Source organism: Chlamydotis macqueenii, chromosome 1 (assembly GCF_036417535.1).
Source record: "Chlamydotis macqueenii isolate bChlMac1 chromosome 1, bChlMac1.mat, whole genome shotgun sequence".
Lineage (NCBI taxonomy): Eukaryota > Metazoa > Chordata > Aves > Otidiformes > Otididae > Chlamydotis > Chlamydotis macqueenii.
Window position 1 is genome coordinate 63001038 of NC_141556.1, and position 16831 is coordinate 63017868.

Sequence of the window (16831 nt, forward strand, 5' to 3'; positions counted from 1 at the left end):
GTTGTGGGTTTCTTTTTTAGTTTGTTTGGTGGGGTTTTTTTTAATAAAGATGTAGAAGACCATTAACTCTTCTAGAACAAAGAAGCTTGCAGTAAAATATTTTTGTCTTTTCTTAAAAAGTAAAATTATATATTACACATGCTAATGTGTATGTTGCTTCATTAACAGTGTCGTTAATTTCCAGGGGATCTGCTTTCCAGTGGTGGTATTGTCACTGTGACTAAGAGTAGATGAACATAATTTTATAAATCTGGGAGAACTGAGGGTACACAGTGGGGATCGTGTTTTCTAACTCCCATCTCCAATGTCCCTGAGCACAGACCAGCATTGTGCACGATTCCCACACACAGACTTGGCAAGCAACCTGAAACATCATCTGCTGCTTCTGTCCTGGCTCCTCAACTTTGTCCGCACACCTCTATTTTGTCATGGTGTATCATCTCCTGGTCCTGTCCTGGCTCTCTGCAGGCCAGAAGCTACATAGTGGTTTTGTGGGAATAAACGGAGGGCTTAAGTCAGATCCACCAAACTGTTTCATGTAGGATGAGCCTGGGAATTTGAGATTTGGCCTCCATAGGCAGAATACTTTGCAGTATTTAACATCAGCTCTTCCTGAGAGCTAGATATGTTCCTGGAGACAATGGGAATAGGAGTCTCTTTAGGCAGAGAAGATAAAAATATTTGTGTTCCTGTTACTAAAAATGAAAAGGCGGAGAGCAAGAGAGCAGGAATCTTGGTTGTTGTTAGTATAGTTCAATCAAGGTAATGATTTATTTTAGAGCATAATATTGTATTTGTGTTGAAAACATGTTTCTGGAAGAACTTGATTTTTGTGTGCGTGCGTGCTGTATCTGAAGTCTGTATCCTGTTTTCCTTTCCTGCCACTAAACAAGTGAAAAAAGCTGGGGAAGGTATCTTGACACTGTGGTTTCACTCTGATGTTGTATTGCAGGTATGGCCTCGCATGTGCAAGTTTTCTCTCCTCACACCCTTCAGTCAAGTGCCTTCTGTAGCGTGAAGAAACTGAAAGTGGAGCCAAGTTCGAACTGGGATATGACTGGGTACGGCACACACAGCAAAGTCTACAGCCAGAGCAAGAACGTGCAGTCCTCCCAAGCAGCCGCCGCAGCAGCCGTCAACGCCTCCCTCCAGATCCCCAATCCAAGCATCCCTTACGAACAGACCATCATCTTCCCAGCAAGCACGGGGCACATCGTGGTGACATCCGCCAACAGCACTTCTGGTGTGGTTGCAGTGTCTGGGCAAACACTGGGCGGGCCACACAACCTGATGCGTCGCAGCACTGTGAGCCTTCTGGACACCTACCAAAAATGTGGACTTAAGCGTAAAAGTGAGGAGATCGAGAACACAAGCAGCGTGCAGATCATCGAAGAGCATCCACCAATGATTCAGAACAATGCCAGTGGGGCCACTGTAGCCACCGCTACCACCTCCACGGCCACTTCCAAAAACAGTGGTTCCAACAGTGAAGGGGATTACCAGCTGGTGCAGCATGAGGTGCTCTGTTCCATGACCAACACGTATGAAGTGTTAGAGTTTCTTGGCCGTGGAACCTTTGGACAGGTAGTCAAATGCTGGAAACGTGGCACCAATGAGATTGTGGCTATCAAGATCCTAAAGAACCATCCTTCCTACGCCCGGCAAGGCCAGATTGAAGTGAGCATCCTGGCTCGGCTGAGCACAGAAAGTGCGGATGACTACAACTTTGTCCGTGCATACGAGTGCTTCCAGCACAAGAATCACACGTGCTTGGTCTTTGAAATGTTGGAACAGAACCTCTATGATTTCCTAAAACAAAACAAATTCAGTCCCTTGCCCCTTAAGTACATTCGACCAATTCTCCAGCAGGTAGCAACTGCCCTAATGAAGCTGAAGAGCCTGGGACTGATTCATGCTGACCTCAAGCCAGAGAACATCATGCTGGTAGACCCATCTCGACAGCCATATAGGGTCAAGGTCATAGACTTTGGTTCAGCTAGCCATGTGTCTAAAGCTGTGTGTTCTACCTACCTTCAGTCCAGATACTACAGGTAAGAGACTGGGCTTATGTAACATTATTAGGAGAAGTATTTTACCTATGGGAATTTTCCTACATTCCTGTAAAGGAATGAGAGTCATCCCTTAATCCTAAACTGAAATGGCTCTTAGAATGGCTTGTTGGTGATAGAAGAATGGTATCCTAACCTCTTGGAGTTTACTTGCATTGAAAACCATTGTAAATTTGTAGATAGTCATAAAATGGTGTAAAAGCAGAGTTTGCCAGTTACAATTTAGAAAGACTTTCAGCTCTGTCAGTCCTTCATTCTCTCTGGGACTATTTCCAGAAGAGAGAATGGATCTGGAGAGTCCACATTTCCTTTCCAAGTCAATACAAGTAGGTTTTTGGTTTCAGAAAGTCCTTAACCTAAATAATCCATCCGTATTTCAGCTGTGTCTCCCAGTCTTAATTCATATGTTAAACCGGGGACTTTACAAGAATAAGGTTGGCCCACAGGAGAACTATATGAATGCAGAAGATGCTTTGTCAAGGAGTAGTTTTCACACAGGCTGTGGAGCTTACTGGAGTCAATGGGAGTATTCTGGTTGGCTCCTGTTGGCTCTGCTCCAGGTGAGCAGGCAGCTTGGCCAGGCTGGAAACACCTTTCTCCATGTGGAAAGCTGTTGGTAGGGATGAATGAGTATTGTCAGTAATTTGGTGTTGGACTGAGGATCTGTGGTGGACAGTCAATTCCCACTCAGAGCACTTTCAACTACAGGTATGTTATGTGCTAGGATGGAGTTCTGACCTCTGTGTAGGCACGCCTGAAGCAAAATGTGTGAACCAGCTATATCCCTCTTGAGTCTGTTGAACAGTTTCAGCAAAGCAGTCTCTTTTCATAACCCCTGGAAGGTCATCCTCTCCCGCTGTCTTGACTCAAGACACAAACTTTCTCTGTAGATGTTCTCCTCAGACTCTCTCTTTGGTACCAGTCAGCTTCACTCAATATCCCAAGGACCAAGAAAACTGCTACCTCAGGGATGGGGGAAAATAGGGGAGAAAAACAAGGGAATTTGTCTTTAGATAACAGCAGAATTTAGAAATGTTCAGGCCATGTTTTTATTGTTGTAATTCTGTGAAACAGGGGCGAAAAGAGAAAATGTGATCCTTCTTGATGACCAATTTGACGAAAATCAATCCTGGCAGCATCCACAGCTCATCAGATGGGTTACAGAAAAGCAGGGTAGTTGCTCTGTTTGTAAACAGGGAAGATATCCGTCTTGTAGATGGGGAGGCTGGGGACAAGAAAACACCATGACTTGGTAACAGACCCTTTTCCTACTTCATAAACATCACAGTGGCAAAGCCCACCTGAGCTCTGAACTTGGAAAGAGTTAATTTTCACAGGAACAGGAACTTTGGCAGTGTGGCACTGCAATAGCTGATTTTTATCTGCTTGTCCTTTGCTTTGAAGGAGGCCAGAAAAAAATCCCCAACCCTAGTTTATACCTCAGAAGAGGCTTATTAAATGAAATATTCTACCTGATGACAGTCCATCCTCCAGGAGAGACATGTTTCTGTGGTAAATATGCAGAAGCTTTTAGGGTTGCAATTACCTGGCAGACTAGAAGGGGGAAAAAAAAAAAAAAAAGATAATACAGGCATTTTGTTGTTGAGTTATCTGTGATTCTGCATTAGCAGCCTAGGTCCCTAGCTGAAAGACAGAAGGGGCAGCCAAAATGAAATATGTGACAGAAAGCAGGAAAGAAAGAGAAAAAATGGTTCATTCTCAGCGACAAACAAGGAATATTTTTGTGGCAGTCTCTGGGGAGGAAAAGGCTTGATAAAATTTGCTTTTCATATTTTAAATGTTATTCCTGCCTGGTCTGAAGTTGCAGCTTGTTAGATAATAAGTTCTGTCTGCCTAATTCCTCTCTTGTTTTCCACGCCTGAATTGCTGGGGGGAGGGGAAAAGGGGCAGCAACTCACCGGGGGAAAAAATAAGAAAAAGAAAAATCTCGTTGGGTTGAATTACATCAGCAGGGGGCTGCTGATGAAGCTAAATTCAAGTCATGAGGAAAATTTATATTCTTCTTCATTTTCTGATGGGGAAAAATACAGCACACAGTAAAGATTCATTCCACTCCAAAGAGAAGGAACCTTCATGCTAGGGCAACACAAGGCTTTATAAAGATTTCATGTGTCTTCCATTTAATTTACACTTGTTTTGCTTGCTAGAGTATAAAAGACAAGGGAATGACTTCAAGAAATGGCACATTTAAGCTGAATGTAATGGAAAAGCTTGGAGTAAAACCTCTCAGACTCTTAAGCAGGCATGCCGAAGAAGTGACAGAAGCCCTGTGCATTTACGGGAAGAAGAGGCAGAGTGGTGGGGAATATAATGTAGGGGTCGGCTCTCAGTTGGAGTTTTTTTTATCATGGGCTTTTGGGAGCAAAATCCCAGGTTGTGCCCATATTTTATTAACAACTTGCTTTTTCTTTTCCCTCTTTTTTTTTTTTTGTTTAATATTACTCTCAAGAATGTGATGGCCAAATCTGTTCAAGTGAGAAAAGTTGTGTGGGATTCTGCTCATTCTCAGAGCAATATAAGGCTTTTTGTCTTCCTGTAAATAATAGGTCTATTTTCTTCTCACAGAGGTGGGAGACAGAAGTGTCTTTAAACAAACTCCGTGCTCTTTCCTGGCCCGTATTTACATAGCCCAGCATCAGCTAAGACAGTTCCAGGGCTGCTTGCAGACTTTAGTGTTGCCATTGCTGCCATGTAACGTGGCCTGAAGATGAACCTAATCCCTCAGTCCAATTTCTTGTGAGAGGAACAGACTTGGTATTGCGCTGCTGGCGCACCTCGGGGTTTGTCACTGGGCACCCCAGAGTCAGGGCCCTTGTGAGAGCTTAATGCCCCGAGTCCTTTACTAAAGGGAGCGACCCCAGCGCAGACTGGCAACTAGGGATAAGGTCTTCTCGCCCACCAGGCCTACACGAGCAAAGCGTTTCTCATGTAACATCTTTAGCCTGCACTTGTAGGACTCAGCTGATTGCCATCCAAGCATTCCTTCTTGTTTGGGACAGTGGTCCCAGCCTGCCCCCCAGTCACCATAGTCACTTCATCTTGTCACTTGTCACCCAGTCGGCCTGGGCCTGATCAGTGACTCTTCAAGGAGGAACGTGGTGACACAGCCATGGTCTGTGTGAGGAACCGAAGCTGCTGATGGAGAGCTGCTCTGCCCAGCTTGCAGTGCAGGAGCGGGGCTTTGCAGCTGGTAGTTTTAGCCAGACATGCTTAGGCTAGAAATGAAGCCCTGTTCACAGAGCAACTGATCAAAAAGCTGAGACAGCTGCTGCGTCACAGGGTATCTTAATGGGATTTTATTTTTCCCTTTTCTGTTTTATGCTGCAGTTTGAAGGGGAGGTCATTGAGGTAGGTTTTGTGAACTTCGTTTTGCAGAAGGTCAGAGGGATGAATGACCAGAGAGATCTCCTCTGGGTTGATAATCTGTGTATGAACAGCTTCCTGGGAAACTCCATGTCTTGAAAAATGCAGAGCTCAGGCTGCAACAGGTGCTCCCCTCCATTAGAGCCCATATACATGCACCCAGGTGGATGAGAGGGTACTACGCTTTGGGAGAGGGGATGGTTGGGGTGGTGAGTAGAGCTGCGGTCCTCCCTTGCTGGAACCAGAGAGGTTCCCTAGCATGGGGTGGCAGTACTGGGACGCTTGGAGCAGGAGAGCTTCTCCTGGGGGCACTACCACCAAGCTGCCTTGCCCCCTCTCTTGGCTTTTCTGTGCTGCTCAGCTGAAATGGCTGCTCTGTTGCACCCCAGGGATAAGTGCATTTCACTAATCCTTACGATATTTAAGTATTTTAGAATTTGCAAAATATTGCAGATGTAAAATAATGGCTGTCACCCCTGGACTATTAAGGGATAAATGTAGTTCTGGTGCCTTGTTTTCAAAAGGCTTTGGTATGTAGCGTGTCTGGCCATGGGTTGATGTGTCTGCTTTGTAGGTAAGTGGCCTTTGATGAAATGTTTGGATAACAGAGAATGAAGCTGAGTATCAGTTTGAAGAGGTGTTTATCAGTCTGGTTTCAGACATTGCAAGAAAATATGCAGGCATAAAGACCTACATGCATGGTGTCAGCTGCACGTACGGAGTATATAGTGAAGCTGAGTGCAGGTGTGTTTTTTAACTGGCTGTACATGCTTAGCTGGGTGAGTGTGGGTCCTGAGGGATGCAGGGAACTAAACTGGATCCGTCTTGCCACACGTGAACATCATGCCATGACAGGTAGCAGTCCTCTTGCCGTGCTGACAGGGAGCCAAAGGAAGCTAGATTCCTGAACAGTGTCATAACCTCTTCCCCATTGTGTGACTCAGAGCACACGTCATTCTGGCCAAAACTGCCCTTTAAATGAGGCAGTAGTAATGGCAGCCAGGGATAGGCTGTGCTTATTAGTTTACTCAGTGAATTGGCATCTGTTACGTCCTTGTATAACAGTGTTAGTGCACTTACATTTCAAAATCCTCTGCCATTCCGGACTTGCAAAAACATCTCTACCTCAGACTTGACTGCTTTTGCAGCTGTGGGAGCCCCATTGCTCTGTCAGTCTGTTTCAATCTTAGCTGCAACATTCACTGCTTTACTGACTCTGCCTCTCCAAGGTAAAAAACGGGACAGCTAGATGGTTTGAGGAGGAATGTTTCTTCTGGAGACTGGAGTGAAACCACCAAGTTCATTGCTGAAGTCTAAGCTCGGTTTCACTTAGTGATGATCATGCCTGGTAGGACTATAGGCCTGCAGAACAGGCAATACATTGTAGAAGACTTTGTGGAGGAAAACAGACTTCAAGCTATACTATTTTAAGCAGTTCTTCATTTCCTTCCCAAGGACATTTGGAATTTGGAGTTGTTTTTTGCAGAACCAAAATTCAGCAGAATTCTTTTTTTGCAATACCAACACCAAGATTAATTGAATCTCAGTTTCATTGTATCCAGACCACCAAGTCTTGGAAGGGAACAGACATTCAGCTGAAAGTTTTTGGCTTTGTCCCATCTGTGTAATAGTCAGGCCAGGTTGGTTTTTTGTTTTACAAACCTTAAGCAAAGATAGTTCTTTGCCAGGTTCCTTTCTGTATAAATCATGCCAGAGCAGGGATGGTAAACCAGCGTTGTGCCTGTGGTGCATCCAACAGAAGATACATACTGTATAATCCAAAATAACTCCCTTTCTGAGGTCTAATTTAGAAGAGAAAAGCCTATATTTCACCCTAAACAGTCTCTTCAGATCGGACTCTCCCTAGAATTTTCTACACTGAAACTTTTTTACTATTTCCTTGGGTGTTTTTTATTTTGCTCTGAGTAGACATGCCAGCTCCTCCTTTATCTTGTCAAAGTTAGTGATCTACCCCTTTCCCTGTGATGCTGCAGCATCTCCCTGCCCAGCTCCAGCACATGATGCTGGCCTCACTCCGAGAGTAGCCTTGCATCCCTGTGTGGAGTCAGAAAGGCTGTCACAGGAGGGCTTTGTTTATTTATTAACTGAATGGATAAAATATGCCCAGTTATGTGCCTCAAGGCCCAAGAATATTTGTAACAAAGGGCTGGTTGCCAGGATCCCAACAGGAAGGCTTTCCCCAGCAAAGAGATGTTGCGCTTGACCTGAGGAGGGGGAGAAGTCTTGTGCTGCTTCCTTTTGGCTCATCCATGTCTGAGTGGTGGAAAATCAAGCTGCACGCTGGGGTGGCTCACCTCACCATTCTGCACATCAGCTCTGGAGAGACATGATTTTGGAGAACCGCAGTCCTCTTGCCACTTCCCCTCCACCCCTTCTGCCCCCAGAACTTTCCCATTTAAGCACACCTTCTCTCCATGGGCATTCACAACACCCAGTGCCACACAGTCCCAGACTTGCAGCTGACCTCCCCAGAAGCAACACTTTCTGGTTTGGAAACAAATATGCTTCAAGTGTGGCTGAGCTGGAGTTCCCATGTGCTTTCGGGAGGGTTTGCAGAGAGGAGGCTGCGTGCAAATACACCCCATAACCTGTCTTCGCACTGCTACTGAAGTCATCTGGGTACTCCTGACATAAACATCCATTAACTTCTGGTTTTTTTTTTAAACACAGCACTGAACCCTAAACTGATCCCTACCATATCTGCCCTTGCTGCCAGAGTCATTTCGGTAATGCCAGGAGGATCAGTGAGAGGCTTGGAAGTCCCAGTCTCCCCACTTGCAGGTTGGGCACAGGTGGTGTTGTGTTTAGTGTTTTTTTGGTGTTATTTTTTTTCTCTTACTACCATCTCTCTCCCATGATCACCAAAACAGCCTGTCACAGGATTTCCTGCTGTCTGTTTTTCTTTTCTCAAGCTTTGTAAGCACGCTAAGTCCCTTTAAGGCTGTAGCCTGGTGAAATTATATGAATAATCAAGGTCACTCTCATATTTACTGGACTAGGGCAGGTCTGAAGCAGCTACAAATGGCTAACTTGTTTTACTTAAAAAGAGGTATTTACCTAAGAGAAATCAAAACCCTCCTGTTGCAGCTGTTGGCTGTAGAGTTTCAGACTCCGTCTCTGTTGTACATAAAAGACATACTGTCTTTTGGTAAAGATACCTGTGCTCAGACCAGTGGCTGGGAAATAACCTCACTCAGTACGGTGACAAGCAGTTGCTTCTACAGCGGTACTTGTGAATGACAGTACGATTAGTGGGGCTAGAACAAGAGCTGGCTGCAATTAGAATCCGCTGTTTGCATGTATACGAAAGATATAAAGTTTGATCTCTGCTCCTAGTTGCTTACTTCTGTGGTTTTCTGTTTGCTCTCCTTTCTCTCCTCCCACTCAAGTCACTTCCTTGCCAAGCGCAAAGGAAACGGAGTGGGGAAAGGGTGCTCTTTTTTTCAGCTCCAGTGACAGAACAGCAGCAGCTGCTCATAGAAACAGCAGTGTGGTGACCCAGAGACTGTTACTCCAGCAATAGGTGGCCAGTGGAGGAGAATGCACTGCAGCCACACACTGCAGTATGGTTTTCCATGTCTTTCTCCGCTTATTTCAATGCCTGCTTGGGTCAGGGCAGTAGCTGGCTAAGGGCAGTGGTGGCTGCTGAGGAGCAGAACGAGGTGAGGGGCCGTTGGCCTGAGATCGGTGCTCCAAGTGTGAAAATAAGACGAATTATGAGTAGCGAGATTCATCATCTGCATATGAAAAAGCAGCATTACCAACACTGTTTGCACAGGATTTCGGGGATGCTTTGCTCAAGTACCACGTATTTAAATCCTATCAGGTTTTTCCCTCCCCCTGTACGTTTGCTCGCTACAGGCAAGAGATTTAAATGTAACATGGAGGAAGCTTACAGCATACAGCTGTGCATTCATTAGGTTCACAAGTTTTAGGCCCCAGCACGGTGGGACTGAAAAGCTGTATTACACTGAAGAACATTTTCTGATTGGAAAGTGTTTCTGCTCTGCTGCTTATTGGCAATGAGGTTAGAAAAGTGACTGACGTTAGTTTATAAATGAATGAGTCATTACCAGAAGAGAGAAATTACCTAAAGATTAGTATGGAGTTATATATTTCCCAGCTTCAGACCCCTGAATGCTGTGATTTCAGTCCCTGAAGTTTCTGCCTTGACTTCTCATGCCACTTGCACTGATGCTTCAAATTAGCCTAAGCTAATGTAAAGGCACCTAATTCTCAGGTCGGGGCCCAGTAGCTACCTCCTTCTCCGGGTTACGCTGGGGAAAAGGAGCAACTCTCAAGCAGTTGAGACTGGTTATCTTGCTTCAAAAACACTAATCTTGTGGCCTGACTTAAGCTGAGTTACAGCCACAGCTGTTACCTGTTTAAGGAGGAAGGTCCAGGAAATGTCCTTTGCCTTTTATGCCAGGTCATACAATGGTTATTCTGTGGTGCTTTAGAAGGAAAAAAAAGGCAGAAGAGAGGCATGCATATATATACTGTGAGAAGTGTTCCATTCTAAGAGGAATAAATAGAAGGGAGGTGGCTCTAGGAACTGAGAGAGGGGAAGAGCAGAGGAGAAATGCTCTTACAGGCAATGGCTACCTGGAAGTCGCTGTTCCCCATATAAGGAAAGATGTGGGAGGAAAGAAGATGAGATTTCACCCTTCTCGCTCTCTGGAGACTTCAAAACCAGAGATAGCCGATTTCCAACCAGGACAGTGTGCTTTTGTGATGGGCTGGAAAGTAATCTGTGAGTCCCTGTGTGGCAGCTTGAGCTCTGTCTTCTACTTATTGAAGGACAGAAGTAATCACAGCCATTGTTTTACTTTGCACAGACATGAGTTATTTTGTGCTGGCAGGTTTTGCCTTTATTTTGCTGTGACTGCATGGGATCAGTGCTTGGGTGCACGTTGAGCTTCTGTCCCCTCTGTCCCTGCATCTGCTAGTTTGCATTAGCCAGAGAGTGGCAGACTTGTACCCACTACCAAAACTACTGTCTGTCTCCAAAGGCTCCCGCTCCAGGCCAGAGGTGGGGTGGATGTGTGGGATTTGGCCTAAAACTGACTGAAGTGACTCTGAACCAAAAACTCTGTGGTTCAAAGAGCTGGGCTAACACTTTGTTGTTATTTTTCTTTTTGCCAACCGTTGCCATTCATAGCTGGTTTGAAGCAGAAGTTCCCAAGTGCGAGTGTAGTACCCCAGGCCTGGTGAGACTTTAAAAATACTGAAAGCTTTGTAGTGTAATCACTGAACTTCTGCCTTTATGGGCAGTTTAGGATGCTTTTCAGATAACTCTGGTGACTTGCACAGCTCCTGAGCCCAGGAAGCTCACCAGCTGATGTCTTTAGAGAAAGAGCAGAATCGTCTGTTCCAGCAGCTGATGCTCGTGCTTGTGTAGAGGCATTCAAGGAAAAGTTAGCAATGTTTCTGTTAACTCAACAACAGGAGGAGCAGTACTGTCATGAGTTGTGTTTTAACTGCAGATCGTACGATTAGATAATTTCTGGTAGTACTGCTGAGCAACACCACTTTTTCTCCCCATCCTTTCCAGCCTAGCTGTAGGTGTATGTTGCCATTTACCTTATGCTGTTCTCCTTGGATGCTATGTTTTCTGAAGCGGGGCTGTGTTTACAGCACCTAACACACAAAGATTTTTGTGGCTGAGGCCCTTAAACAAAAGGGTAATAGAGAGTATAATGGTGCACGTGACCACGAGGGCTAGCATGCCCGTTAATGTGACAGCTGGTGTACAGAAGGAAAGCTGATGGCCTTTTTCAGATCCACAGTGGTAAGAATTTGCGTTTCAACTAGTTGCTTCCATGCAGGGCTGTGCACTCAGAAGAAAGTCCAGAGTGGTAGAGTGGAAGGAGTATCTGATGGCTTAAAAAAAGTTTCAATTTATTTTGTCTTTAAGAGTGTTTTACTTGCCAGTGGGAGACTGCAAACAGAGAATAACCATCCAAGAGGAAAATGGAGTATGTCTTTGACCCTCACAACAATATTAAGAGGGATAGATGAAATCTAAAACGTAAACAGGTTCAGCTGAGGCTAGCTGAATTTGCTGGTTACTATGCTAAAGTTAATGATGAAATACTGCTAGTTGATTTCACCAGGTAAAAGGAAGTAATGATGAAGGCCTGTATCAAAAATAAAAGCTTATCTAAGCGATGTCATCCCCATAATTGTCAAAAATACAGCTCCTGCCATTGTTAGCCACTTAAATTACTGAACTGGATTCTGGAGAGTTGCATGAGCAGAAGCAACCCTGCAAAGGCAGAAGATAGCCATGTTGTTGTTTCAGGAGATGCTTTTCTGGAGGATCATGCGATAACCTGTCTCCTCTTTGCAGTTGCGTGAAGGACCAGAGAAGGGAAAGGTGACACGGGCTGGATTTTAGTTAGCAGTGCCAATATGTGTACAGAGATGTGGTGGCTCCACATGTGTTCCTTTGTAAGTGAGGTCAAAATACAGCTTGATGTGCAAGATACATAATGAGCAAGAGAAAGGAAGGCGTGTTAACTGGGTTGGAAGATAAGGTTCTGTCTTTTGAATGGGTTCTTGTTATTGTCACCGACATTACTTTCAGCAAAAAAAAAAAGTTGCAATTATTCTTTTTTCTTTATTGTTTAGCTCTCGTTCTCTGCTTTGTAATGGCCACAAAGAGATTATAAAAATGGATTGGCACAAAGTTGGGTTTCCTATATCATTTATAGAGTTATGTTTTCAGCCCTTAGCACTTTGATAGGGTCTGTTCTTCATTTTGAAAATAGCGTTAAAAGAGCAGAGAACATAAGAAAACACAGTTGTCTCTTTTTTTTTCCCTTTTTTTAAATGAAATTGTCAGTGTTAGTCTGAACTTTGCCTCTGATCTGTATGAAGTCTCTGAACTGTGCAGTTGGAAGAAAGCAGATACAAAAGAGAGATAAAATATCTATGTGCCTGGCTACTTTAGAAGGTAATAAAAAGCTCCCAAAGTCTTGCTTGTTTTTAATCTGTATGTTTATGTCTACATAAATCCTTTGGGAATAAACTTTAAACATTTATGTTGGGTTTAGAGAATTACCCTCCAGCATCAGTACCTATGATCTAGCAAAAGAAACTAACCTTAAGCTTATGTGAAGGGCCCTCTTGGCTTCGAGAGACATGGTAATGTTAACGCGTGTGTCGAATTGCTACACTGAAATGAGGAACAGTGGTAATGGTTATGAAGTATTGCAGTGTATGCCTGTGTGGTGGAGGCATTGGGCATGCACGGGGAGATAGCTCACATCTTAGAAAAAGGATCCATCTGCAGGGTTTGGCAGCTGGGTGTCAAGATACTGTTGACAACTCGTCCACTTTAGTGGGGAGTTGTCTGTCACGTGGACCTTGAACGACCCCAGGCCTTCACCCTCCTCATCAGAGGTGAAGAATTCCCAGCCGCTTCTCTGGCAGCTTGAGAAGCGCAGCAGTGCCTGGTCCACCTATAAGTTGTCAGGGCATTTTCCTAGCAGCCTTGATCCCCTTCTCAGGTTCTGAAGGGAAGCCAAAGTAGAAGTTGGTGAGAGAAGAAGCAGGAGCAAACCCAGAGCATGAGAGGTTGGTTCAGATGAAAACTGTGGATGGCAAAGGCCAGGGTTACTCTAGATAGCTGATAGGGCCACGCAGGCCACTCCTCACAGCCCATTTTGTGACGTGGTCTTAACGTGAGATTTGAAGAAACTCATTTCCAGTTCAGGGTCTGTGCTTTTGAGCAGCCCTGGAGCTCTAGCTCTTAAGACACACTCACAGCTTTTACCTTAGCCTGGGGCTGCAGGATCTGATTACTGGCCCCGAAATGGCGTTGTAAGTCGTGTAAGAATCCTATGTGTAGAATATAACTATAGTCATTACTTTTGTAAGGGGGCTGTCATGGCAGCGCAGTGACAGGGCGGAAAGAAGGGAGTGCTGCTTGGTTTTCTGCAGAAAATGCCCCTGACCTTCTGTACTGCACAGATCAAATTGCATGGCGAGGAAGGGCTGGGGGAGTGCAAATGGTTGCAAACTTTGACTTAAGTTTTCAGAGCCATTGGTATGCTCAAGTAGCTTATTAAGTAGCCATTTCCAGTATATTTCCCCCATGCTTTTGCCTGCTGAGAGATCTAAATTGTTGCACGTTTCCCTTCCACACCAGGAACAGTGCATTTGCTTGATACCGTATTGCCTTGCTCAGCTTTTATGTTATGCCTGAAGCTGTGCCACACTATAGTATTTGTTGCCATCATGGTTTTCTTCAGTGGCATGGCTGGGCACTGAGGTATGTTTCTTCACGATGCTTTAAAATATCTGCCATGCTCTCATTGTGCATACCGATGTGCGTACACATGTACCTCTCTGGTGAGCAAGGATTTCTGCGTGCTGGCCGGCACAGTGGCAACTATCTGGCCTTGGCAGCAGATGCTGCGGCAACCAGAAGGGAGAGAGGACCGAGGCACGGCAGGAACCGTAGCGTGATAGAAAGGGCAGGAGGCTGCTGCGGCTACAGTCTGAGCTTGCTTTCCTTCAAGCTGGCGCAAGATTTTCCAACGAGGCTTTGACTGACCAGGAGCTTAAAGGCTTTCTTATCTGCGGAGCATGGCACAGGCTGGTGGCAGACCGTAATTAATAATGATACTAACCCTCCTTATGCAACCAGGGGATGTCTGACAGCGTTAGTAGGTAGTTGCTCAACAACAAGGCATGTTACGACTAACCAGCTGGGACCAATTATGAAAGCCTTACTAATGCTAGCAAGCACTTGCCTGTTCACATCATCAGACTGAAGCTGAAGAGATGAGTGACTGCTCAGCAACGCGCGGGCAGGCTCGTGGTCAGGTGGTGCACAGTGTGGAGCTGAAGCACAGCCACCGCATCGAGCGTGGGGTGTCTGTGCTGTGGGACCGAGGAGCTGTGGTGCTGTACGTCGGTACCGCCTGTAGCTCCTGGTCCTAGATCTGGGATGAGGAAGCATCCCCAGGGCTGCAGCACCATTTCCCTCTCCACCCACAGCTTCTCCCACCCCGTCGCTGCTGCGGCAGCACCGATATATGCCCAGTACCTACTTAGCTGCTCGCTACAGTTAGAAAAAGGAGGGGGGACTGGGGGCTCCTACTTAAGGCTTCCTGATGAATTTTTAGTCACTACATGAAGATTTCAAGAGTGTGCAAATAAAACATAAAATGAAGCAAAAGACTAAGTGGCACTGCACAAAGGGAGGAGAAAAAAAAAACACTGAATCATTGTCCAAAAGGTGCAGCCATTAGAGAATAATAATAGTTTTTGTGTTCAGTGCAGCTGGGGCCGCAGTTGCAGAAGAAAGGTCCTCGGTGACCTGTGGGATGGCTCTGTTTGTTTAATGTGCTAAAACAAAGAACTGAAAAACAGACAGGACCCTCGCAGATACTCGCAGGGCTTCTCTCTCATTTCCCCCTCTCGCTGCGTGCGTGTGTGTCTTCATGCTCCAAATGCAACTAATCACAGCTACACGCTTTTGGATGCCTTCCGTTGTGCATCCCTTGTTTCTGCGCCTGGGCACTCCCTTGTTGTTGAATTGCTATTTTTGTAATTTGGAAACAACGACAAATAACGTGAAGTCAAATGGCTACTATTTTATTGTCTGTTTTTGTGGTTCTCCGTCCTTCAGAACGAGCTCAGGGTAATGACATTATTCCCAGCCCTCCACCCTGACCTCAGTCTTTTTCTGTCCATTTAGCAAATACTGCAGCTTGCTCTGTTTTTAATGGGTGGGAATCAATGTGGCTTTTTAAAATTGGATTCTCTCTGCCTGCACAAACAAAATCAATGGTGTTATTGAGCATGTGCAGGGCTGTGTGAACGGGAGCGAGCCAGCAGGGTTTGCCGCCTCAGCGAGGCGGGGGCAAAGCCTGTAACTCACACGGGGAGGATCGCTCTCTATTTCTCTGTCATTTCGGTAAGAGCTGATGAGCAGCTCGGTACTGTTTAGAAAGTAGGGCCTACGGAGCACTTTTCATCAGGTTAATAAGATTTTTAAGGTGGTCAGCATAAGGCCGTAAAAATGGGCTAAAAGCAGACTGGTTTGAGTGCCGATAGGTTTGAAGATCCCAGTAAAATGAGGTTTAATCTGGACCGTCCTTTAGTTCAATATGACTTTACAATTGGGTTTGCCCTGTCTTGCGGGGCAGTCTCACTGTGGCCTAGTCAGAGATCTTTGCTTTCAGAAGAGAGTTTCAGAGGGAGCTATAGTAGCAGGAATGCGGTTTTGCTTCCTTCAAGCTAAGCGTTTGTACACAAACAAATGGGATGGGGAATTTATGTTATCCGTGTTTATCTTTCATGGAGGAATGAGTTTACTAATGTTGAGCTGTTGTGAAAAACTTGACTGGCAGAATTGGTCATGGCCTTGGGAGATGAAGGGAAGGGCAGACTAGAGATGGATGGTGCTGGGTTTTTGTTTGTTTTTTTCAATTATTACTTCTTCAGGGATGATTTTCAGTTTTAACATTAGCAGGATTTTATTACATGGTGTGGGAGGAATGGACTGTTCCAGCATGTTCTCTTGGAGACATCAGCATCATCTGTAAGCCCTGGCTCAAGAGGCTGTGGTAAACAGTTTGCAAGACTATATGAAATGGTAACATGGAAGATATTTTCAATGAAAACGTAGCTGTGGAGGGTTTGTCACGATCCATGAAAAGCCTTTTATCTACTTGAAGAGCCTACCAGCTACCATTGCAGGCTGCATTGGTAGGACAAGCAGCATACATGAAAAGGAAGTTCAAAATTCATTCCTTTCTGAGCCTTGACCTCTCTGTGCAAAGTACCCCAAACAGCATGTATATTTATCTTCCAGGAGTTAGAGCGATACTACCAACTATGAGATAGCACACCAGCAGTCTTCCAGCTGTAGCCGGTTTCAGACACCACTGATACGGGTTGGGTTCAAACCAATGGCTTTAGTTGTATTTGAAAGACTCCAGAACATTTTATGAACCTGCGGGGCCATTCAGTCGTTTCACATAAATGCACATGCCAACGTTTGTTTTGAACACGACTTTGTTAGGAGCACAGCAAGCCTGGTGTTTGAGTGAGCACAGAAATTTCTAACTATGCAACAGAAGGGGTTTTCTAATGCTCCTGTCAGCTGAGGAGCTCTGGGTCCTGAGAGGTAAGGGGTAGCAAGAAGGGACTTCTCCTCTGGTGACTGCGCCGCCGGAAGATGTGGTTGTTCAGCGCACTACATTTTCGTGACTGAACAAGAGTTCATTTTGAAATGCTGTCATCTCTGATGATGGAGTACTGATGAGTGGACAGGAAGAGTTGTGTTTATGATGGTTTCATATCTCCATAGCCAAAAGGAAAACATGAGCTGGCATTTG

At 45.2% G+C, this 16831-nt stretch overlaps 1 protein-coding gene across 6 annotated transcripts in view; it reads left to right on the plus strand.

The window, feature by feature from the left end:
- Positions 1–16831, plus strand: part of HIPK2 (homeodomain interacting protein kinase 2) — a 130762-nt gene that overhangs the window by 42584 nt on the left and 71347 nt on the right. For all 6 annotated transcript variants that reach the window (XM_086754606.1, XM_086754577.1, XM_086754611.1 and 3 more), the window contains exon 2: positions 953–2051. In XM_086754606.1, the coding sequence (XP_086610732.1) occupies positions 953–2051 (1099 nt within the window). The remainder of the gene's footprint in view (positions 1–952; positions 2052–16831) is intronic.